At 45.9% G+C, this 25364-nt stretch overlaps 1 protein-coding gene across 4 annotated transcripts; it reads left to right on the forward strand.

Moving 5' to 3' along the window:
• The first annotated feature begins 242 nt into the window (after nucleotides 1-242).
• On the forward strand, nucleotides 243-15434 carry LOC116352685 (E3 ubiquitin-protein ligase TRIM39). Of its 4 annotated transcripts, XM_031812575.1 has the most exons (6): nucleotides 243-366; nucleotides 4822-4916; nucleotides 9674-9787; nucleotides 9866-10352; nucleotides 10492-10876; nucleotides 12898-15068. In XM_031812575.1, the coding sequence occupies exons 2-6, from the start codon at nucleotides 4879-4881 to the stop codon at nucleotides 13440-13442; spliced, it is 1569 nt and encodes a 522-aa protein (XP_031668435.1). In that variant the 5' UTR covers nucleotides 243-366; nucleotides 4822-4878; the 3' UTR covers nucleotides 13443-15068. The 4 variants fall into 4 exon arrangements, with proteins under 4 accessions (XP_031668435.1, XP_031668437.1, XP_031668434.1 ...); XM_031812577.1 differs by lacking the exon at nucleotides 4822-4916 and having other exon boundaries at nucleotides 281-366; nucleotides 12898-15434; XM_031812576.1 differs by lacking the exons at nucleotides 243-366; nucleotides 4822-4916 and adding an exon at nucleotides 9497-9526 and having other exon boundaries at nucleotides 12898-15434.
• The last annotated feature ends 9930 nt before the right edge of the window (nucleotides 15435-25364 follow it).

Genomic DNA, 25364 nt, shown 5'->3' on the forward strand with positions numbered 1-25364 from the left:
GAAGACACAGCTGTCTTTATCAGTAAAGTCAACTGTGTGGACTGAAGCTTTGTGAGAAATGTCTCAAATGTAATAATATATATTTCAATACATAAATATTAAGTAATTTATAATAAGCAATCTGATTGTCAATTTAAATGTTTTCTTAAAACGATCTAAAATCACACATTTTCGAAAATGATTCAGCGTCTGGCCACTAGATGGTGGCATTGTGCTACAATAGGTCTACCCAGCAGTAGATCAGTTTTCAGAATGTAGTTTGGTCTCTTTAGCGGTTATACTGAAACTGAAAGTAAAAGTTGCAACACACGCCATTTTAGAGGGCACACAGTCCGATACTCCTGTTCCAATTGTTTGCAAAGATTGGTAAGTCAGACATTTCATGCTTTCTTCATATTTTAAAGTGTTATAGAAACACGTATTATCATGACTTTATTCCATGAAACAGTGTGCTGTATGTAACCACTGTGTTAGACGTACGGTGTTGGCCTATGTTATGTAACCTGTTCCATATTTGATTGTTCTGATAAAGTTTTGGTGAAAAATACCACTGAAATGTTGAATTTGTTTACCTAAAATACTGTATAAAGTGACTATGAATGACACAGTACATTTTGGCTGTATTCTGTAGTTTTCAGGAGAGTAAGGGGGTTTCAGTATTGGTCTCTCACTAGGCTTGAATTGTATGAGGAAACACATATTTCTAAGGTGGTTACATGTAACACCACTTACAAATATCTCTAAATGGCAATGATATATCTGTAGAAGTAAAGAAATACAAATATATAGAATTCTTGAAATATTTTATTTATTTTGTACATTAAGCAACCATCCAGCTTCCGCATATATATATATATATATATACATATAGCCTCTTCCTGTTTCACAATTGGTGAAAACATGAACACGGGGCCTAGTTCACATCGCTACAGATGATTTAGGCAGGGTTCCTCTTTAAACTAACTACACTTATAAAGGCTTTATATAACATACATGAAGTATTTAAGCATTACATAGATGATTCACATGTCATCTATGAGCTTATGTCACTTACTCTATAAAGGGTGAAATAATAATAGGGTTCGTTACCAAACGTGACGTAACATTTTGTCGATAAAATGCAACTGTACTTTATAAAGGGTGACATAATGCATGATTACTAAGATACAATGCTGTATGAAACTACTTATAGATAGTCTTATATTGTCCTGTATAGTCATGGCAAAAAGTTGTGAGAATGACACAAATATTCATTTTCACAATGTCTGCTGCCTCAGTTTTGCAATTAATTGCAAAGTCCCTCTTTGCCATGCAAATGAACTGAATCCCCCCAAAACATTTCCACTGCATTTCAGCCCTGCCACAAAAGCACCAGCTGACATCATGTCAGTGATTCTCTCGTTAACACAGGTGTGAGTGTTGACGAGGTCAAGGCTGGAGATCACTCTGTCATGCTGATTGAGTTCGAATAACAGACTGGAAGTTTCAAAAGGAGGGTGGTGCTTGGAATCATTGTTCTTCCTCTGTCAACCATGGTTACCTGCAAGGAAACACATGCTGTCATCATTGCTTTGCACAAAAAGGGCTTCACAGGCAAGGATATTGCTGCCAGTAAGGTTGCACCTAAATCAACTATTTATCGGATCATCAAGAACTTCAAGGAGAGCTGTTCAATTATTGTGAAGAAGGCTTCAGGTAGTCCAAGAATGTCCAGCAAGCACCAGGACCGTCTCCTAAAGTTGATTCAGCTGCGGGATCGGGGCACCACCAGTACAGAGCTTGCTCAGGAATGGCAGCAGGCAGTTGTGAGTGCATCTGCACGCACAGTGAGGCGAAGACTTTTGGAGGATGGCCTGGTGCCAAGAAGGGCAGCAAAGAAGCCACTTCTCTCCAGGAAAAACATCAGGGACAGACTGATATTCTGCAAAAGGTACAGGGATTGGACTGCTGAGGACTGGGGTAAAGTCATTTTCTTTGATGAATCCCCTTTCCGATTGTTTGGGGCATCCGGAAAAAAGCTTGTCCGGAGAAGACAAGGAGAGCGCTACCATCAGTCCTGTGTCATGCCAACAGTAAAGCATCCTGAGACCATTCATGTGTGGGGTTGCTTCTCAGCCAAGGGAGTGGGCTCACTCACAATTTTGCCTAAGAAAAGGCAAAGTGATAACTAAGTGGCTTGGGGAACAAAATATCAATATTTTGTGTCCATGGCAGGAAACTCCCAAGATTTAATCCCTTTGAGAACTTGTGGTCAATCCTCAAGAGGTGGGTGGACAAACAAAACCCACAAATTCTGACAAACTCCAAGCATTGATTATGCAAGAATGGGCTGCCATCAGTCAGGATGTGGCCCAGAAGTTAATTGACAGCGTGCCAGGGCGGATTGCAAAGGTCTTGAAAAAGAAGGGTCAACACTGCAAATATTGACTCTTTGCATCAACTTCATGTGTCAGGGTTTACTAGGAGTGGTGGGTAGGAGTCAGGCGCAGCAAGCAGAGGGTTCGGTGAAATGTAATGATTTATTCTCCAGCACAAACGGTCACGCCAAATACAGGGCGCATAACACAACCAACAGAGTAACAAAACAATCCCACACAAACCTAAGCGGGCCTAACAGGTTGAAGTAGACACAAACCTAAGCGGGCCTAACAGGTTGAAGTAGACACAAACCTAAGCGGGCCTAACAGGTTGAAGTAGACACAAACCTAAGCGGGCCTAACAGGTTGAAGTAGACACAAACCTAAGCGGGCCTAACAGGTTGAAGTAGACACAAACCTAAGCGGGCCTAACAGGTTGAAGTAGACACAAACCTAAGCGGGCCTAACAGGTTGAAGTAGACACAAACCTAAGCGGGCCTAACAGGTTGAAGTAGACACAAACCTAGGCGGGCCTAACAGGTTGAAGTAGACACAAACCTAAGCAGGCCTAACAGGTTGAAGTAGACACAAACCTAAGCGGGCCTAACAGGTTGAAGTAGACACAAACCTAAGCGGGCCTAACAGGTTGAAGTAGACACAAACCTAAGCAGGCCTAACAGGTTGAAGTAGACACAAACCTAAGCAGGCCTAACAGGTTGAAGTAGACACAAACCTAAGCAGGCCTAACAGGTTGAAGTAGACACAAACCTAAGCAGGCCTAACAGGTTGAAGTAGACACAAACCTAAGCGGGCCTAACAGGTTGAAGTAGACACAAACCTAGGCGGGCCTAACAGGTTGAAGTAGACACAAACCTAAGCGGGCCTAACAGGTTGAAGTAGACACAAACCTAAGCGGGCCTAACAGGTTGAAGTAGACACAAACCTAAGCAGGCCTAACAGGTTGAAGTAGACACAAACCTAAGCAGGCCTAACAGGTTGAAGTAGCCACAAACCTAAGCAGGCCTAACAGGTTGAAGTAGACACAAACCTAAGCGGGCCTAACAGGTTGAAGTAGACACAAACCTAAGCGGGCCTAACAGGTTGAAGTAGACAGAAACCTAAGCGGGCCTAACAGGTTGAAGTAGACACAAACCTAAGCGGGCCTAACAGGTTGAAGTAGACACAAACCTAAGCAGGCCTAACAGGTTGAAGTAGACACAAACCTAAGCGGGCCTAACAGGTTGAAGTAGACACAAACCTAAGCGGGCCTAACAGGTTGAAGTAGACACAAACCTAAGCGGGCCTAACAGGTTGAAGTAGACACAAACCTAAGCAGGCCTAACAGGTTGAAGTAGACACAAACCTAAGCAGGCCTAACAGGTTGAAGTAGACACAAACCTAAGCAGGCCTAACAGGTTGAAGTAGCCACAAACCTAAGCAGGCCTAACAGGTTGAAGTAGACACAAACCTAAGCGGGCCTAACAGGTTGAAGTAGACACAAACCTAAGCGGGCCTAACAGGTTGAAGTAGACACAAACCTAAGCGGGCCTAACAGGTTGAAGTAGACACAAACCTAAGCGGGCCTAACAGGTTGAAGTAGACACAAACCTAAGCGGGCCTAACAGGTTGAAGTAGACACAAACCTAAGCGGGCCTAACAGGTTGAAGTAGACACAAACCTAAGCAGGCCTAACAGGTTGAAGTAGACACAAACCTAAGCGGGCCTAACAGGTTGAAGTAGACACAAACCTAAGCGGGCCTAACAGGTTGAAGTAGACACAAACCTAAGCAGGCCTAACAGGTTGAAGTAGACACAAACCTAAGCAGGCCTAACAGGTTGAAGTAGACACAAACCTAAGCAGGCCTAACAGGTTGAAGTAGACACAAACCTAAGCGGGCCTAACAGGTTGAAGTAGACACAAACCTAAGCGGGCCTAACAGGTTGAAGTAGACACAAACCTAAGCGGGCCTAACAGGTTGAAGTAGACACAAACCTAAGCGGGCCTAACAGGTTGAAGTAGACACAAACCTAAGCGGGCCTAACAGGTTGAAGTAGACACAAACCTAAGCGGGCCTAACAGGTTGAAGTAGGCACAAACCTAAGTGGGCCTAACAGGTTGAAGTAGACAAAAATCAAGAAACACAAAAAGGAACAGGTGCAACTAATAAGACTAAACTAACAGAAAAGGAAAAAGGGATCGGTGGCGGCTAGCAGACCGGCGACGACGACCGCCGAGCACCGACCGAACAGGCAGGGGAGTCGTGACATCATGTAATTGTCAATAAAAGCCTTTTACACTTATGAAATGCTTGTAATTATACTTCACTATTACATAGTAACATCTAACAAAAATATCTAAAGACACCGAAGCAGGAAACTTTGTGTAAATTAAAACTTGTGACATTCTCAAAAGGTTTGGCCACGACTGTATATATAGACATAACTGTTTATGTTTACTGGATAGGTTTTCTGAGTGAGATCTGTCTGAGCAGTCCAGAGTCTAAATCAGACATTAGACTGTATGGAGCCTGAGGGAGACCCTGGAGTCATGAGTAGCAGGTGAGTCAGAGAGAGAGGGAGTCTGAGGGAGACCCTGGAGTCATGAGTAGCAGGTGAGTCAGAGAGAGGGGGAGTCTGAGGGAGACCCTGGAGTCATGAGTAGCAGGTGAGTCAGAGAGAGGGGGAGTCTGAGGCAGACCCTGGAGTCATGAGGAGGAGGTGAGTCAGAGAGAGGGGGAGTCTGAGGGAGACCCTGGAGTCCTGAGTAGGAGGTGAGTCAGAGAGAGGTGGAGTCTGAGGGAGACCCTGGAGTCATGAGTAGGAGGTGAGTCAGAGAGAGGTGGAGCCTGAGGGAGACCCTGGAGTCATGAGTAGCAGGTGAGTCAGAGAGAGGTGGAGCCTGAGGGAGACCCTGGAGTCATGAGTAGCAGGTGAGTCAGAGAGAGGTGGAGCCTGAGGGAGACCCTGGAGTCATGAGTAGCAGGTGAGTCAGAGAGAGGGGGAGCCTGAGGGAGACCCTGGAGTCATGAGTAGCAGGTGAGTCAGAGAGAGGGGGAGTCTGAGGGAGACCCTGGAGTCATGAGTAGCAGGTGAGTCAGAGAGAGGGGGAGTCTGAGGGAGACCCTGGAGTCATGAGTAGCAGGTGAGTCAGAGAGAGGGGGAGCCTGAGGGAGACCCTCGAGTCATGAGTAGCAGGTGAGTCAGAGAGAGGTGGAGTCTGAGGGAGACCCTGGAGTCATGAGTAGCAGGTGAGTCAGAGAGAGGGGGAGTCTGAGGGAGACCCTGGAGTCATGAGTAGGAGGTGAGTCAGAGAGAGGGGGAGTCTAAGGGAGACCCTGGAGTCATGAGCAGGAGGTGAGTCAGAGAGAGGGGGAGTCTGAGGGAGACCCTGGAGTCATGAGTAGGAGGTGAGTCAGAGAGAGGGGGAGTCTGAGGGAGACCCTGGAGTCATGAGTAGGAGGTGAGTCAGAGAGAGGTGGAGTCTGAGGGAGACCCTGGAGTCATGAGTAGGAGGTGAGTCAGAGAGAGGTGGAGTCTGAGGGAGACCCTGGAGTCATGAGTAGCAGGTGAGTCAGAGAGAGGTAGAGTCTGAGGGAGACCCTGGAGTCATGAGTAGCAGGTGAGTCAGAGAGAGGGGGAGTCTGAGGGAGACCCTGGAGTCATGAGTAGCAGGTGAGTCAGAGAGAGGGGGAGTCTGAGGGAGACCCTGGAGTCATGAGTAGCAGGTGAGTCAGAGAGAGGGGGAGTCTGAGGCAGACCCTGGAGTCATGAGGAGGAGGTGAGTCAGAGAGAGGGGGAGTCTGAGGGAGACCCTGGAGTCATGAGTAGCAGGTGAGTCAGAGAGAGGGGGAGTCTGAGGGAGACCCTGGAGTCATGAGTAGCAGGTGAGTCAGAGAGAGGGGGAGTCTGAGGCAGACCCTGGAGTCATGAGGAGGAGGTGAGTCAGAGAGAGGGGGAGTCTGAGGGAGACCCTGGAGTCCTGAGTAGGAGGTGAGTCAGAGAGAGGTGGAGTCTGAGGGAGACCCTGGAGTCATGAGTAGGAGGTGAGTCAGAGAGAGGTGGAGCCTGAGGGAGACCCTGGAGTCATGAGTAGCAGGTGAGTCAGAGAGAGGTGGAGCCTGAGGGAGACCCTGGAGTCATGAGTAGCAGGTGAGTCAGAGAGAGGTGGAGCCTGAGGGAGACCCTGGAGTCATGAGTAGCAGGTGAGTCAGAGAGAGGGGGAGCCTGAGGGAGACCCTGGAGTCATGAGTAGCAGGTGAGTCAGAGAGAGGGGGAGTCTGAGGGAGACCCTGGAGTCATGAGTAGCAGGTGAGTCAGAGAGAGGGGGAGTCTGAGGGAGACCCTGGAGTCATGAGTAGCAGGTGAGTCAGAGAGAGGGGGAGCCTGAGGGAGACCCTCGAGTCATGAGTAGCAGGTGAGTCAGAGAGAGGTGGAGTCTGAGGGAGACCCTGGAGTCATGAGTAGCAGGTGAGTCAGAGAGAGGGGGAGTCTGAGGGAGACCCTGGAGTCATGAGTAGGAGGTGAGTCAGAGAGAGGGGGAGTCTAAGGGAGACCCTGGAGTCATGAGCAGGAGGTGAGTCAGAGAGAGGGGGAGTCTGAGGGAGACCCTGGAGTCATGAGTAGGAGGTGAGTCAGAGAGAGGGGGAGTCTGAGGGAGACCCTGGAGTCATGAGTAGGAGGTGAGTCAGAGAGAGGTGGAGTCTGAGGGAGACCCTGGAGTCATGAGTAGGAGGTGAGTCAGAGAGAGGTGGAGTCTGAGGGAGACCCTGGAGTCATGAGTAGCAGGTGAGTCAGAGAGAGGTAGAGTCTGAGGGAGACCCTGGAGTCATGAGTAGCAGGTGAGTCAGAGAGAGGGGAGTCTGAGGGAGACCCTGGAGTCATGAGTAGGAGGTGAGTCAGAGAGAGGGGGAGTCTGAGGGAGACCCTGGAGTCATGAGTAGGAGGTGAGTCAGAGAGAGGTGGAGTCTGAGGGAGACCCTGGAGTCATGAGTAGCAGGTGAGTCAGAGAGAGGGGGAGTCTGAGGGAGACCCTGGAGTCATGAGTAGGAGGTGAGTCAGAGAGAGGGGGAGTCTGAGGGAGACCCTGGAGTCATGAGTAGGAGGTGAGTCAGAGAGAGGGGGAGTCTGAGGGAGACCCTGGAGTCATGAGTAGGAGGTGAGTCAGAGAGAGGGGGAGTCTGAGGGAGACGCTGGAGTCATGAGTAGGAGGTGAGTCAGAGAGAGGGGGAGTCTGAGGGAGACCCTGGAGTCATGAGTAGGAGGTGAGTCAGAGAGAGGGGGAGTCTGAGGGAGACCCTGGAGTCATGAGTAGCAGGTGAGTCAGAGAGAGGGGGAGTCTGAGGGAGACCCTGGAGTCATGAGTAGGAGGTGAGTCAGAGAGAGGGGGAGTCTGAGGGAGACCCTGGAGTCATGAGTAGGAGGTGAGTCAGAGAGAGGTGGAGTCTGAGGGAGACCCTGGAGTCATGAGTAGGAGGTGAGTCAGAGAGAGGGGGAGTCTGAGGGAGACCCTGGAGTCATGAGTAGCAGGTGAGTCAGAGAGAGGGGGAGTCTGAGGGAGACCCTGGAGTCATGAGTAGGAGGTGAGTCAGAGAGAGGGGGAGTCTGAGGGAGACCCTGGAGTCATGAGTAGGAGGTGAGTCAGAGAGAGGTGGAGTCTGAGGGAGACCCTGGAGTCATGAGTAGCAGGTGAGTCAGAGAGAGGGGGAGTCTGAGGGAGACCCTGGAGTCATGAGTAGGAGGTGAGTCAGAGAGAGGGGGAGTCTGAGGGAGACCCTGGAGTCATGAGTAGGAGGTGAGTCAGAGAGAGGGGGAGTCTGAGGGAGACCCTGGAGTCATGAGTAGGAGGTGAGTCAGAGAGAGGGGGAGTCTGAGGGAGACGCTGGAGTCATGAGTAGGAGGTGAGTCAGAGAGAGGGGGAGTCTGAGGGAGACCCTGGAGTCATGAGTAGGAGGTGAGTCAGAGAGAGGGGGAGTCTGAGGGAGACCCTGGAGTCATGAGTAGCAGGTGAGTCAGAGAGAGGGGGAGTCTGAGGGAGACCCTGGAGTCATGAGTAGGAGGTGAGTCAGAGAGAGGGGGAGTCTGAGGGAGACCCTGGAGTCATGAGTAGGAGGTGAGTCAGAGAGAGGTGGAGTCTGAGGGAGACCCTGGAGTCATGAGTAGGAGGTGAGTCAGAGAGAGGGGGAGTCTGAGGGAGACCCTGGAGTCATGAGTAGGAGGTGAGTCAGAGAGAGGGGGAGTCTGAGGGAGACCCTGGAGTCATGAGTAGGAGGTGAGTCAGAGAGAGGGGGAGTCTGAGGGAGACCCTGGAGTCATGAGTAGGAGGTGAGCCAGAGAGAGGGGGAGTCTGAGGGAGACCCTGGAGTCATGAGTAGGAGGTGAGTCAGAGAGAGGGGGAGTCTGAGGGAGACCCTGGAGTCATGAGTAGGAGGTGAGTCAGAGAGAGGGGGAGTCTGAGGGAGACCCTGGAGTCATGAGTAGGAGGTGAGTCAGAGAGAGGGGGAGTCTGAGGGAGACCCTGGAGTCATGAGTAGGAGGTGAGTCAGAGAGAGGGGGAGTCTGAGGGAGACCCTGGAGTCATGAGTAGCAGGTGAGTCAGAGAGAGGTGGAGTCTGAGGGAGACCCTGGAGTCATGAGTATGAGGTGAGTCAGAGAGAGGGGGAGTCTGAGGGAGACCCTGGAGTCATGAGTAGGAGGTGAGTCAGAGAGAGGGGGAGTCTGAGGGAGACCCTGGAGTCATGAGTAGGAGGTGAGTCAGAGAGAGGGGGAGTCTGAGGGAGACCCTGGAGTCATGAGTAGGAGGTGAGTCAGAGAGAGGGGGAGTCTGAGGGAGACCCTGGAGTCATGAGTAGGAGGTGAGTCAGAGAGAGGTGGAGTCTGAGGGAGACCCTGGAGTCATGAGTAGGAGGTGAGTCAGAGAGAGGGGGAGTCTGAGGGAGACCCTGGAGTCATGAGTAGGAGGTGAGTCAGAGAGAGGGGGAGTCTGAGGGAGACCCTGGAGTCATGAGTAGGAGGTGAGTCAGAGAGAGGTGGAGTCTGAGGGAGACCCTGGAGTCATGAGTAGGAGGTGAGTCAGAGAGAGGGGGAGTCTGAGGGAGACCCTGGAGTCATGAGTAGGAGGTGAGTCAGAGAGAGGGGGAGTCTGAGGGAGACCCTGGAGTCATGAGTAGCAGGTGAGTCAGAGAGAGGGGGAGTCTGATGTGGAAGGTGATCAGAATGGCTGTGTTTTTATTGCCGTTTCATCTGCTTTCACTTTAAGACAACACAGAAGATGATGTGATGATATCACTACAGATAACTATCATTTGTATGAATTGCAGAGCCAAGCGGGAGAGAATGGAGTCTCCTGCTCCCAGCTGTCTCTCTATGAATAGTGCCAGGTCAATGGAGCAACCATATGGTTTTAAAAGAGAACCCTTGACCCCTGATTTGAGGTGAGTGTTGAAATTAGTAGCTTAAAAAAAAGAAAAAAAAGAAAAAAAACACTCTCTCTCTTTCTCTCTCTTTCTCAGTGCCAGTCTGCTGACTGAGGATCAGTTCAGATGTTCTGTGTGTTCAGAGTTGCTGAGGGACCCGGTCTCCATTCCCTGTGGACACAGTTACTGCAGGCAGTGCATCAGCACATACTGGGTCCAGCCCGGCCCTGAAGGAGACTATGTGTGTCTCCAGTGCAGTAAGAGATCCAGAGACCGGCCAGTGCTCTGCACTAACACAGCCTTGGCCAGGTTGCTCCAGGGGCTCCAGCAGGCAGGCTTCAGTCCTGCCCTCCCTGCTCTGGGCTATGCTGGGCCTGGGGACGTGGCCTGTGATATCTGCTCTGGACAGAAGCTCAGAGCTGTGAAGTCCTGTCTGACCTGCACTGTCTCCTACTGTGAGAGCCACATCAGGCAGCACTACACTGTCCCAGCACTGCAGAGACACACCCTGGCTGAGGTCACTGGAGACGGGGGACACAAAGGTCACCAAGGCAACACTGGACAGACAGAGAGAATCAAAGAGGTGCTGTCATTAACAATACACTATGTGAAATGACTAAAAACACTTATCTACAAGCACTTATAACACTATTAGAATGAGGTGAACTGAACTGTGAATGTATTATATTACCTGAACTGTGTGTTTCATGTTTTCTCTTAAGGAGGAGACTATGGAGACTGAGGAGGAGGAGAGAGAAGGTGTCTCTAAAAAGATGACAGAAGTTAAAGAGGAGGAAGAAGATTCTGATGAGGGACTTTCTGATCTGAAGAAGAACCCTAAAACTAAAACTCTTGTCTCTGAAGTGAAGAACATCTCTAAGTTCTACTCAGACTTGCAGCAGGAGAACTCTAATCTTAAACATGTTGTTCGTGAACTCAGTAAAAAGAATGCTGTGTTAAAACAAGAGGCAACATTTGAGAAAGAACTGGTGGACATCAGAACTGCTGCTCTGAATAAGATCACAGCTAATCTCATCTCAGACCCACAGCAACAGAGAGAGGCTGAGTATGTGAGAAGCAACCTGAAGAATATGACCATGGACTATGGTTAGTATGACAATAATGACTCCTTCAAGTGACAGTCTAGATTTTTTAAGGTAGTAGCAGGTTATTAGATAGTATTGTTAACAGGTTCTTATGAATGATAGTTCAACACTCATGGTGTTATAAATGGTTTCATAATGATTTATAAATGTCTGAAGTATACCCCATTCAAGTAAAGTGTTACCTTTTATATTTTAGATCTTGAAACAATCAGAAAATAATTTTGACAGTTAGACTCAACAGTCCTGTATGTTAATCCTCAGTTAGACTCAACAGTCCTGTATGTTAATCCTCAGTTAGACTCAACAGTCCTGTATGTTACTCTTCAGTTAGACTCAACAGTCCTGTATGTTACTCTTCAGTTAGACTCAACAGTCCTGTATGTTACTCTTCAGTTAGACTCAACAGTCCTGTATGTTACTCCTCAGTTAGACTCAACAGTCCTGTATGTTACTCTTCAGTTAGACTCAACAGTCCTGTATGTTACTCTTCAGTTAGACTCAACAGTCCTGTATGTTACTCCTCAGTTAGACTCAACAGTCCTGTATGTTACTCTTCAGTTAGACTCAACAGTCCTGTATGTTACTCTTCAGTTAGACTCAACAGTCCTGTATGTTACTCTTCAGTTAGACTCAACAGTCCTGTATGTTACTCCTCAGTTAGACTCAACAGTCCTGTATGTTACTCTTCAGTTAGACTCAACAGTCCTGTATGTTTACTCTTCAGTTAGACTCAACAGTCCTGTATGTTACTCTTCAGTTAGACTCAACAGTCCTGTATGTTACTCCTCAGTTAGACTCAACAGTCCTGTATGTTACTCTTCAGTTAGACTCAACAGTCCTGTATGTTACTCTTCAGTTAGACTCAACAGTCCTGTATGTTACTCTTCAGTTAGACTCAACAGTCCTGTATGTTACTCCTCAGTTAGACTCAACAGTCCTGTATGTTACTCTTCAGTTAGACTCAACAGTCCTGTATGTTACTCTTCAGTTAGACTCAACAGTCCTGTATGTTACTCCTCAGTTAGACTCAACAGTCCTGTATGTTACTCTTCAGTTAGACTCAACAGTCCTGTATGTTACTCTTCAGTTAGACTCAACAGTCCGTATGTTACTCTTCAGTTAGACTCAACAGTCCTGTATGTTACTCTTCAGTTAGACTCAACAGTCCTGTATGTTACTCTTCAGTTAGACTCAACAGTCCTGTATGTTACTCTTCAGTTAGACTCAACAGTCCTGTATGTTACTCTTCAGTTAGACTCAACAGTCCTGTATGTTACTCTTCAGTTAGACTCAACAGTCCTGTATGTTACTCTTCAGTTAGACTCAACAGTCCTGTATGTTACTCTTCAGTTAGACTCAACAGTCCTGTATGTTACTCCTCAGTTAGACTCAACAGTCCTGTATGTTACTCTTCAGTTAGACTCAACAGTCCTGTATGTTACTCCTCAGTTAGACTCAACAGTCCTGTATGTTACTCTTCAGTTAGACTCAACAGTCCTGTATGTTACTCTTCAGTTAGACTCAACAGTCCTGTATGTTACTCTTCAGTTAGACTCAACAGTCCTGTATGTTACTCTTCAGTTAGACTCAACAGTCCTGTATGTTACTCTTCAGTTAGACTCAACAGTCCTGTATGTTACTCCTCAGTTAGACTCAACAGTCCTGTATGTTACTCTTCAGTTAGACTCAACAGTCCTGTATGTTACTCTTCAGTTAGACTCAACAGTCCTGTATGTTACTCTTCAGTTAGACTCAACAGTCCTGTATGTTACTCCTCAGTTAGACTCAACAGTCCTGTATGTTACTCTTCAGTTAGACTCAACAGTCCTGTATGTTACTCTTCAGTTAGACTCAACAGTCCTGTATGTTACTCTTCAGTTAGACTCAACAGTCCTGTATGTTACTCTTCAGTTAGACTCAACAGTCCTGTATGTTACTCTTCAGTTAGACTCAACAGTCCTGTATGTTACTCTATCTCCACTGATATTTTCTAATTCTAATAAAGTGTGTTTCTCTCCACAGTGGATGTGACTCTTGATCCTGATACAGCACATCCCAAACTCATCCTGTCTGAAGACAGGAAACAAGTTAGATGTGGAGATGCATGGCAGGATCTCCCTGACAACCCAGAGAGGTTTGATATCTCTGTCTGTGTCGTGGGAAAGGAGAGTTTCTCCTCAGGGAGATTCTACTATGAGGTGCAGGTGAAGGGGAAGACTGGCTGGTGTTTAGGAGTGGCCAAGAAGTCCATCAACCTGAAGGGGACGATTTACCTGAATCCTGAGGATGGATACTGGACTGTGATGCTGAGGAATGGACAGTACTGGGCTGGCGCTGTCCCCACTGTCCCCATCTTCCTTAGAGAGGAGGTCCAGAAGGTGGGGGTGTTTGTGGATTATGAGGAAGGTCGGGTCTCCTTCTATAATGTGGAGGCCAGGTCTCATATCCACTCTTTTACTGGCTGTACCTTCACTGAGAAACTCTATCCATTCTTCAGCCCTGGTAATAATTACACTGGTCAAAACACAACCCCACTGGTCATCACTCCTGTAGATGTCACTGACTGACTGGTTTATACCAAACATAGAAATACTGTTAACATAACTGATAATGTAATAGTGATCAAATAATGTAATAATTCATTGTAATGTAAAACATATTATATAAATCAGCAGATAATGTATTCACTTTTTACATTTATAATACAATAACTTTTCCTGATAATGTAATCATTCAATTACAGTTATTAATGCAGAACTAAGTTATTTTGTGGATAAGGTTAAATAAATGAAGTGTTAACATAGTAAATCCCAGTTTGCCAGTGCTGGTCATCTTCCTCATAATGTCATCCAATAAGACCTACTTGTCCATCTATCTCTGTGGACCATATCCTCTTAGTGGACGAGATCCACACTCTTCTTCCTGATATAACATGACATTAGGAAGAATGAAAACAAACAGTCCAATAAATACAACAGGAAGCACAGGTCTGTATGAACTGTCATATGGTCAGTAAACCCCTGAAGTTACATTATTACATGACTTACTACAATCATTCAATACTGTCCTGCATGATTATGTTTCGTACTATATTTTAGTTGAATACTTTTTTGGGCTGTTGAACTAGGAGAGCTTGCAAGGAATCATTTCATTGCACTGTGTACACTACGCTGTATCCTGTGCATATGACAGTAAACGTTGATTTGAATGGAGCAGTCAGTTCAGCATCAGTAACGTACAGGTAACTGCCAAAATGAAAGAATCACCAACATAAAGTGATTTAGTAGGGCCTTGTGCCACCACGAGCCAGAACAGCTTCAATGCATCTTGGCATAGATTCTACAAGTGTCTGAAACTCTACTGGAGGGATGCGACATCATTCTTCCACAAGAAATTCCATCATTTTATGTTTTATTGGTGGTGATGAAAAACGATGTCTCAGGTGCTGCTCCAGAATCTCTCATAAGTGTTCAATTGTGTTGAGATCTGGTGACTGAGACGGCCATGGCATCTGGTTTACATCGTTTTCATGCTCATCAAACCATTCAGTGACCAAACCATTCAGTGACCAAACCATTCAGTGACCAAACCATTCAGTGACCACTCGTGCTCTGTGGATGGGGGCATTGTCATCCTATGGGTCATAGCCATGGTAGCCAAAATAATGTCCCGCCCAGCATTTTTATACATGACCCTAAGCATGATGGGCTGTTAATTGCTTAATTAACTCAGGAACCTCACCTGTGTGGACGTACAGTACCTGCTTTCAATATTCTTTGTATCCCACATTTACTCAGGTGTTTCCATTATTTTGGCAGTCACCTGCAGTGCTTGACTTGTGCAGGAGTTCACCTGAGCTGAGTACCGGCACCTCAAATGTTCTACTTGAGCTCCTGTACCTCTTATAGAATATTAGCTCCAAAGTATTGTGGAGTTCCTGCACCTAAATATAAACAGTACCGGCACCTATTTCAGTACAAGTCAACGTTTTCTATGTCAATGTACAGCCACAAGATGGTGTTGTTTCCCTACAGTCCATTAAGTGCAATAATGTACTTCATGCTTACCGGAGCAACATTGTATTAATGTTGTTATGTAGCTTTGAGAATGCAGATGAGGATAACATTTCACATCCTCAAGTCAGCCTTCAATTAAAACCCTTATTGGAAGAGTGTTTTTCAAGCAAGATTTAAGAGATTGCCATTTGGTTTCTGCACACACAGTTGGGTTCATGCTGGACTTAGCAGGCTGGGCTGTTAGCATCATTGATTAGCCACCTAGAGTTTTCTTATCTTAGAATCATCACAGCGCATCGATCTCCAGCCTCCAGAGAGAGATCAGACTTCACTCAGATAGACACTGTTAATGTGACTGAGGAACTACTGAGTAGAGGTGGATGGAAGCTGAGGGGAGGGTTACCTACTCAACCACCACATTCATAGTGTGCTGTCTAAAGGAGGATGTATTATATTGGAGAGAGAGGTCTGGTTTTGATGTTGATATTTACACTTGTAAACTGAATATGCCTTTCCTAATAAAGTTGTTTTGAATTTAATTGACTCTCATCTCAGAGGAGTCCTTCTATCTGCCTCTACCTGCCCTTTCTCTCCCTCCTCTCTCCTGCTTCCTCTCTCCTCCCTCTCTTCTTCTCCTTACTCTATACCTTCCTTCTCTCAGCCTATCCCCTCTCTTCCCTCCCTCCTTTCTCTAAAGGCACTGTCGCTGATAGAGTGGGTGTCTGTTTACCCTAGTGATGACTCAGACTCAGTGCCCTCTATGGGAAAGCCGGTGTTGTTAACACAACTGTAGAGAGAGACATGAGAAAGCCACTGTTGTTAACACAACTGTAGAGAGACATGAGAAAGTCACTGTTGTTAACAAAACTGTAGAGAGAGACATGAGAAAGTCACTGTTGTTAACACAACTGTAGAGAGACATGAGAAAGTCACTGTTGTTAACACAACTGTAGAGAGACATGAGAAAGTCACTGTTGTTAACACAACTGTAGAGAGACATGAGAAAGTCACTGTTGTTAACAAAACTGTAGAGAGACATGAGAAAGTCACTGTTGTTAACAAAACTGTAGAGAGACATGAGAAAGTCACTGTTGTTAACAAAACTGTAGAGAGACATGAGAAAGTCACTGTTGTTAACAAAACTGTAGAGAGACATGAGAAAGTCACTGTTGTTAACAAAACTGTAGAGAGAGACATGAGAAAGTCACTGTTGTTAACACAACTGTAGAGAGAGACATGAGAAAGTCACTGTTGTTAACACAACTGTAGAGAGACATGAGAAAGAAGCTTAGATTAGGAGATAATGACACTAATCAAACTGAAAGAAACTCAACTGCTCGATATTCTCTCATCAACTAATATAAACTCTCCAGTCGTGCATCCTTCCACGTCAGTGTGTGGTTACAGAAGTATTTGGTGTCCAAGGAGGGGCTGTTTGTTACTGTTTATTTTCTCTTCTGTAACACAGAACAGCTGCTCTTCTGTTAAATAGTTGTAGTCACTAGTTGTCACTAGATGGCCTGGCCATGCAGGAAGAACAGATGTGACATCAGACTTGTTGATGTACTTCAGCTAGTTGTTGTGAAGCGTTAGCTTTATAGTCCAGGGGTCAGCGGTTGGGATAAAAAGGTAAGAGTTGGACTCATAATTCAACCTGATTGGAGGAGAAGATCCATGGTCACTCCACTCAGATCTTCTTGTCCAATGTGTTTTGAGAAGGAGGTGAGCAGAGAGGATATGAGGAATCAAGTAAAAATGAATTGAGAAAGAGTCTTGGGGTTAGCTTATTTAAAAGGCCATTTGCTGTTAGATAGCATCATCGTCTGTTCCTCCAAGCACGTCTCCATAGTAACGACTCTCAGAACAGCTGAGCTCCATCAGATAAACACTTCCAAATCCTGACAGCATTGGCTGACATCGCTGACCTGCAGGCCAGTCACGAGTGGGGCTTCTATTGATACACCCGATGGGAACGTTTTGATGTAGGAAAATGTCAGCAAATTAACCTGTGTATTTTCTGTTTAAATACATCTCTTCAGTTTAACATGTTTTGCGTTTGATTTCCACTTCTTCACCTTTGTCACCTGGAGACCACAGTGAGGTTTGTTGTCTTTGTCACCTGGAGACCACAGTGAGGTTTGTTGTCTTTGTCACCTGGAGACCACAGTGAGGTTTGTTGTCTTTGTCACCTGGAGACCACAGTGAGGTTTGTTGTCTTTGTCACCTGGAGACCACAGTGAGGTTTGTTGTCTTTGTCACCTGGATTCCACAGTGAGGTTTGTTGTCTTTGTCACCTGGAGACCACAGTGAGGTTTGTTGTCTTCGTTACCTGGAGAGTTTGTTGTCTTTGTCACCTGGAGACCACAGTGAGGTTTGTTGTCTTTGTCACCTGGAGAGTTTGTTGTCTTTGTCACCTGGAGACCACAGTGAGGTTTGTTGTCTTTGTCACCTAGAGACCACAGTGAGGTTTGTTGTCTTTGTCACCTGGAAACCACAGTGAGGTTTGTTGTCTTTGTCACCTGGAGACCACAGTGAGGTTTGTTGTCTTTGTCACCTAGAGACCACAGTGAGGTTTGTTGTCTTTGTCACCTGGAAACCACAGTGAGGTTTGTTGTCTTTGTCTATGTGATTATATTTGTCTACATGATGTGACTGTCACTTCTTTGCCTGCATGTGTGTACGTGCGTGTGCTTATACGTTTGTGTGTGTGTGTGTGTGCAGTGTGTGTGTGTTTGTGACGTTAATTGTCACCTCTCTCTGTCACCCCAGTACAGAACATTGTCATCTCCTATCAACATCAGGGAGAGGGGAGGAGGAGGAGGAGGAGGAGGAATACAGGAGGGAGAGGGGAGGAGGAGGAGGAATACAGGAGGGAGAGAGACACACACTGCCGTGAAAAAGTTTTCACCCCTTTCTGATGTTCTCTATTTTTGCATATTTTTGATACTGAATGTTATCAGATCTTCAACCAAAACCTAATATTATATAAAGGGAACCTGAGTTTACAAATAAAACAACAATTTTATACTTATTTTATTTATTTAATTTAACAAAGCAACACCCAAATTCCCCCATGTGAAAAAATAATTGCCCCCTTACACTCAATAACTGTTTTCCCCCCCTTACACTCAATAACTGTTTTCCCCCTTACACTCAATAACTGTTTTCCCCCCTTACACTCAATAACTGTTTTTTCCCCTTACACTCAATAACTGTTTTCCCCCTTACACTTAATGACTGTTTTCCCCCCTTACACTCAATAACTGTTTTCCCCCCTTACACTCAATAACTGTTTTCCCCCCTTACACTCAATAACTGTTTTTCCCCCTTACACTCAATAACTGTTTCCCCCCTTACACTCAATAACTGTTTTCCCCCCTTACACTCAATAACTGTTTTTTCCCCCTTACACTCAATAACTGTTTTCCCCCCTTACACTCAATAACTGTTTTCCCCCCTTACACTCAATAACTGTTTTTCCCCCCTTACACTCAATAACTGTTTTTCCCCCCTTACACTCAATAACTGTTTCCCCCCCTTACACTCAATAACTGTTTTCCCCCCTTACACTCAATAACTGTTTTCCCCCCTTACACTCAATTTTCCCCCCTTACACACAAAAAGGCCTTCACAGGCAAGGATATTGCTGTCCGTAAGATTGCACCTAAATCAACCATTTATCAGATCATCAAGAACTTCAAGGAGAGCTGTTTAATTATTGTGAAGAAGGCTTCAGGGCGCCCAAGAAAGTCCAGCAAGTGCCAGGACCGTCTCCTAAAGTTGGTTCAGCTGCGGGATCGGGGCACCACCAGTACAGAGCTTGAATGGCAGCAGGCAGGTGTGAGTGCATCTGCACACACAGTGAGGCGAAGACTTTTGGAGGATGGCCTGGTGTCAAGAACGGCAGCAAAGAAGCCACTTCTCTCCAGGAAAAACATCAGGGACAGACTATTCTGCAAAAGGTACAGGGATTGCACTGCTGTGGACTGGGGTAAAGTCATTTTCCCTGATGAATCCCCTTTCCGATTGTTTGGGGAATCCGGAAAAAAGCTTGTCCGGAGAAGACAAGGAGAGCGCTACCATCAGTCCTGTGTCGTGCCAACAGTAAAGCATCCTGAAACCATTCATAAGTGGTGCTGCTTCTCAGCCAAGAGAGTGGGCTTACTCACAATTTTGCCTAAGAACACAGCCATGAAGAATGGTAGAAACACATCCTCGCAACTTCTCCCAACCATCCAGGAACAGTTTGGTGATGAACAATGCCTTTTCCAGCATGATGGAGCACCTTGCCATAAGCTAAAGTGATAACTAAGTGGCTCGGGGAACAAAATATCGATATTTTGTGTCCATGGCAGGAAACTCCCAAGATTTAATCCCAATTGAGACGTTGTGGCAGGAATTGAAATAAGCACTTCATGCTTGAAAACCCACAAATGTTGCTGAGTTACAGCACTTCTGCTTGTAAGAGTGAGCCAGTTACAGCGACATGGGAGAATGATCAACAACCACAGGAAGCGTTTGGTTGCAGTCGTTGCAGCTAAACGTGGCCGTTTCTTTTTCACCCGGGGGCATTGGATGGTGCATAACTTTGTTTATGAAATAAATCAAATAAGTATGTAATTGTTGTGTTATTTCTTCACTCAGGTTCCCTTTATCTAATATCAGGTTTTGGTTGAAAATCTGATAACATTCGGTATCAGCTATATGCCAAAGTAGAGAACATTTGAAAAGGGGGCAAATACTTTTTCACGACACTGGAGAGAGGAGGAGAGAGGAGAGAGAGGAGAGAGAGGAGGAGAGAGGAGAGAGAGGAGGAGAGAGGAGAGAGAGGAGAGAGAGGAGGAGAGAGGAGAGAGGAGAGAGAGGAGGAGAGAGGAGGAGAGAGGAGGAGAGAGGAGAGAGAGGAGGAGAGAGGAGAGAGAGGAGGAGAGAGAGGAGGAGATAGGAGGAGAGAGGAGAGAGAGGAGAGAGGAGGAGAGAGGAGGAGAGAGGAGAAAGAGGAGGAGAGAGGAGAGAGAGGAGGAGAGGAGAGAGAGGAGGAGAGAGGAGAGAGAGGAGAGAGAGGAGAGAGAGGAGGAGAGTGGAGAGAGAGGAGTAGAGAGGAGGAGAGAGGAGAGAGAGGAGGAGAGAGGAGAGAGAGGAGGAGAGAGGAGGAGAGAGGAGAGAGGAGGAGAGAGGAGAGAGGAGGAGAGAGGATGAGAGAGGAGAAAGAGGAGTAGAGAGGAGAGAGAGGAGGAGAGAGGAGGAGAGAGAGAGGAGGAGAGAGAGAGGAGAGAGGAGGAGAGAGAGAGAGAGGAGAGAGAGGAGGAGAGAAAGAGGAGAGAGGAGATAGAGGAGGAGAGAGGAGAGAGGAGAGGAGAGAGAGAGGAGAGAGGAGAGAGAGGAGAGAGAGAGGAGAGAGAGGAGAGAGAGAGGAGAGAGAGGAGGAGAGAGAGGAGAGAGGAGGAGAGAGGAGGAGAGAGAGAGAGGAGAGAGGAGGAGAGATGAGAGAGAGGAGAAGAAAGGAGAGAGAGGAGGAGAGAGAGAGGAGAGAGAGAGAGGAGAGAGTAGGAGAGAGGAGGAGAGAGAGGAGGAGAGAGAGAGAGAGGAGAGAGAGGAGGAGAGAGGAGAGAGAGGAGAGAGGAGGAGAGGAGAGAGAGAGGAGGAGATAGAGAGGAGAGAGGAGAGAGAGGAGGAGAGAGGAGAGAGAGGAGGAGAGAGAGAGGAGAGAGAGAGAGGAGAGAGGAGGAGAGAGAGAGGAGAGAGGAGGAGAGAGAGGAGGAGAGAGGAGGAGAGAGAGAGAGGAGAGAGGAGGAGAGAGAGAGGGGAGAGAGGAGGAGAGAGGAGGAGAGAGAGAGAGAGAGGAGGAGGAGAGAGGAGATAGAGAGGGGGGAGGAGAGAGAGAAGAGAGAGGAGGAAAGAGGAGAGAGGAGGAGAGAGGAAGAGAGAGGAGGAGAGAGAGAGGAGAGAGAGAGGAGAGAGGAGGAGAGAGAGAGGAGGAGAGAGAGAGGAGAGAGGAGGAGAGAGGAGGAGAGAGAGAGGAGGAGAGAGGAGGAGAGAGAAAGGAGAGAGGAGGAAAGAGAGAGGAGAGAGGAGGAGAGGAGGAGAGAGGAGGAGAGAGAGAGGAGAGAGGAGGAGAGAGGAGGAGGGAGAGAGGAGAGAGGAGAGAGGAGGAGAGAGAAGGAGAGGGAAGACAGGAGGGACAGGGGGCACAGAGCAGCCAGGTTGTTCAAGATTGCTGTCAAAATTGGACGTCTATCCATGTCCTGAGGAGATCAGGAAATGCCTTCAAAACCTGCCACTAGGGGCAACAGGGAGCACTATTACATAATGTTTTAACCCTATCCAAAACCTTTACCTTTACCTTAACCATTCAGAATGAGTCTCTAAACTTACACCTCTACTTCTAAATTTGATGTTTGGAGAAATGGAACGATACAGTGCAACAGGAGCAGCAAAAACACTTTGAAATTTGACATTTGGAGCAAATTCTAAATTTGCCATTTGGAGAACGTGGATGAACATCTAATTCTGCAGTGAGACTGTGAGAGCTTGTTGGAACAGAGAGATAGAGACAGAGAGAAGAAGAGGAGAGGAAGAAGGATAAGGGTAAAGAGGAGGGAGAGGGGCGCACAGTATACAGATGGAGAGACAGACAGAGGAAGAGGAGGAGGAGTCGAAGATGAGGGGGAGAGGGGAAGACAGGAGGGAAAGAAGAAAAGGAGAGAGATGTAAAAGGCAGAATGAGAGGAGGAGGAAGAGGAGGGAAGAAAAAGAGATGAAAGAAGAACTGTGCTATAAGAGAGAAATAGAGAGAGAAACAACATTTATAATTAAAAACAAAATGATTTCATTGAAATTGAGGTCATTCTCCACATCTCAATGTCAATAAAGTGAGCGTCAGTTCACTCCATATGGAATAAGACTTGACAGTATCATTGCATCTCTCAGATAGTGGATGTGATGTTGTGTTGTCCCTATTCCAACTCTACAGTCTACTGTATGAGATCAGAGATCTGTTGGATAGATCAGGAGTAACTGCATTCTATTGGGGTTGGTTCTGAGTGTGTGTGTACAGTATGTGTGTCCGTGTATGCATGTGTATGTGTGCGTGTGTCTGCGTGTGTCTGCGTGCGTGTGTGTGTGTGAGTGTATGTGTGAGCGTACAGACGTGCATGTATGTGTGTGTTAGACGATATTAGGTTTCATCAGAGGGAAACACTGATTCAGCACAAAGGAAGCCCAATCTTACTCCTTGGCTGAGTTCAGTTCCACAGCAGAAAAAGCACTGTACTTATTGAAGCATATCAATAGAGAACCCTGGAGCTCTCTGTCATACAATCTCACTGTCTGACGTTTTACCTTCTGGACTAAATGTCTCTCAGCATACAGCTGGTAGAGATAAAATAACACATTCATGAACATTGCAATAGAACCATTAGACCATTTAGTCTTGGAACAAAGTCAGTACGCAAATAGAATCTATTTCTCTTTTCTCTCTCGTTGTGTTTCTGTGTCTTCCAATACGAATCAGGCTCGTGTCTTCTCTCAAACTGACACGGGTGAAGGCAGAGTGAACACACACACACACACACACTAACTGGTTGTGACATGTTGTTCCTGCTAATATATCTTTATAGCCTGTGGCAGGATCATCTCCCTTGTTGATATTTAGCTCTTCATCAACAAGACAAGGCAGGGGTTGCTATGGGAACGTCTAGCAGAGATGTCTATCACTAATCTCTCTGAGAAGCGTGTTGAGAGAGCTGTGTCAATGGCAACGATCTTCATGAAGATGTATGAAAACATTATTACTAAATATTATCACTAAACATTATTGTTAAACATTTCCCTAAACATTATCCTTAAACATTATTACTAGCATCACTAAACATCACTAAACATTATCGTTAAACATTTCCCTAAACATTATCCTTAAACATTATTACTAGCATCACTAATCATCACTAAACATTATCGTTAAACATTATTACCAGCATCACTAAACATCACTAAACATTATCGTTAAACATTATTACTGGCATCACTAAACATCACTAAACATTATCGTTAAACATTATTACTAGCATCACTAAACATCACTAAACATTATCGTTAAACATTATTACAAAACGTTATAGCTAAGCATTATCACTAGACATTATTGACAAACATTATCCCTAAACGTTATCCCTCAACATGATCCCTCAACATTATCCTTAACCATTGTCCCTAAACATTATCCCTAAACACTTTCCTTAAACATTACCCTTAAACATTATTACAAGTTCAGAGTTATACTCCCTTTGTAGATACTCCACTGAAACTAGAGAAACATTTAGCTCTTTCTCTGGCCAGGCCACACACACACACACACACACACACACACACACACACACACACACACACACACACACACACACACACACACACACACACACACACACACACACACACACACACACACACACACACACACACACCATGAAACCCAGGACTGGTTCTGAGCCAGCAGATGGACTGGATCAAACACCAGCTCTGATTCCAGGGCCTTTTGATGTGGAAAAACACAGCTCATTCATTTGAGCTGCGGGGACTTTCTTCTGAAGAATACTTAAGAAACAACAAGCAGATGCTTTCTATTAGACAGTCAGTTAAAGGGCCATTCAAAATAAAGACACTGTAAATAGTCAGTAATGTAGGCTGGGATTAAATCCAACACTGATTAACTCAACCTGCGCATGCTGGTACATTGGTAAAGGCCTCAGTATTTCAGGCCACAAGGCCAGAGCAGATTTTATCAGAGCTGCACACACAGAAACTCGTCTGATTTTCAATTATCTTCTGGTTTTATCTTTAACAACAAACATTCAACGCTGCTTCAATCAGACTGTGATGATCATTTAAAATATTATAGTCACAATACTGAGCTATTGTTACAGAGTGATCTGGCCATGCCTTCTCTTGCACTTACACACACACACACGTGGGCACACACATACTCTCAGACTGCACACACACACACACAAACACACACAAACACACGCACAGAGACACACAGACACACACACACACATACTTTCAGTACACGTTGAGTAGGTCTGGCGGTCATTTCCTCTGTGCAGCTATAGTTAACTCCTAGTCCTGGGACAGACAGACAGAGTGGTATCTGAACCTACAGTTTATACCTAAAACCTCATTTACTTCATTAAAGCTTGTTAACTGTGACCTCCCTTGTTAGAAGAGACCTCCCCACACGAATTAATTTCCATTATTTAATTGATGTCTCGTTAAGACTGAATTTGACAAATGACCTCGTAGCTCAGGGAGGAACACAGAGCAGGGAAGGACAGCCACTCCAGTTTTGGAACAGTGTCATCTCCCAAAATGTCATCACCGTCCTCTCTTGTTTGGGTGATAATACCACTGTGTGTGTGTGTGAGAGAGCATGCCTTGTGTGTGTGTGTGTGTGTGTGTGTGTGTGTGTGTGTGTGTGTGTGCCCGTGTGTGTTTGTTTTTGTGCGAACAAGGATATAAAGTGTTTTGGTGATCAACATGAGTTCTGGCAGCGCTGTGCGTTTGTTTCTCTATTCCCACCAGAGACAGACTGACCTCAACTAGCTGTGTTTCCCTGTTCCCACCAGAGACAGACTGACTGACCTCAACTAGCTGTGTTTCCCTGTTCCCACCAGAGACAGACTGACTGACCTCAACTAGCTGTGTTTCCCTGTTCCCACCAGAGACAGACTGACTGACCTCAACTAGCTGTGTATCCCTGTTCCCACTAGCTGTGTTTCCCTGTTCCCACCAGAGACAGACTGACTGACCTCAACTAGCTGTGTTTCCCTGTTCCCACCAGAGACAGACTGACTGACCTCAACTAGCTGTGTTTCCCTGTTCCCACTAGCTGTGTTTCCCTGTTCCCACTAGCTGTGTTTCCCTGTTCCCACTAGCTGTGTTTCCCTGTTCCCACTAGCTGTGTTTCCCTGTTCCCACTAGCTGTGTTTCCCTGTTCCCACTAGCTGTGTTTCCCTGTTTCCCTATGTCATCACTAAATTCTCATCATAACTCTGCTGTGGACGCAATACACTGCCAAGATTCTATTTAGTACAGTACTACTGGCACATTCATTTATGTATTGATGTGTATATTGATGTGTTTGATGTTTAGTGATGTGTATATTGATGTTTAGTGATATGTATATTGATGTGTTTGATGTGTAGTGATGTGTATATTGATGTGTAGTGATGTGTATATTGATGTGTAGTGATGTGTATATTGATGTTTAGTGATGTGTATATTGATGTTTAGTGATATGTATATTGATGTGTTTGATGTGTAGTGATGTGTATATTGATGTGTAGTGATATGTATATTGATGTGTAGTGATATGTATATTGATGTGTAGTGATGTGTATATTGATGTGTAGTGATGTGTATATTGATGTGTAGTGATATGTATATTGATGTGTAGTGATGTGTATATTGATGTGT

The sequence above is a fragment of the Oncorhynchus kisutch genome, unplaced genomic scaffold (assembly GCF_002021735.2).
Source record: "Oncorhynchus kisutch isolate 150728-3 unplaced genomic scaffold, Okis_V2 Okis03b-Okis08b_hom, whole genome shotgun sequence".
Lineage (NCBI taxonomy): Eukaryota > Metazoa > Chordata > Actinopteri > Salmoniformes > Salmonidae > Oncorhynchus > Oncorhynchus kisutch.

Bases quoted from the DNA above. Each gene is read 5' to 3' on its own strand.
- LOC116352685 (XM_031812574.1), top strand. From the start codon at position 9,633: ATGATATCACTACAGATAACTATCATTTGTATGAATTGCAGAGCCAAG. The intron at 9,788-9,865 runs GTGAGTGTTGAA...TCTCTTTCTCAG, and splicing joins CCCTTGACCCCTGATTTGAG to TGCCAGTCTGCTGACTGAGG. The intron at 10,877-12,897 runs GTTAGTATGACA...TTCTCTCCACAG, and splicing joins GAATATGACCATGGACTATG to TGGATGTGACTCTTGATCCT.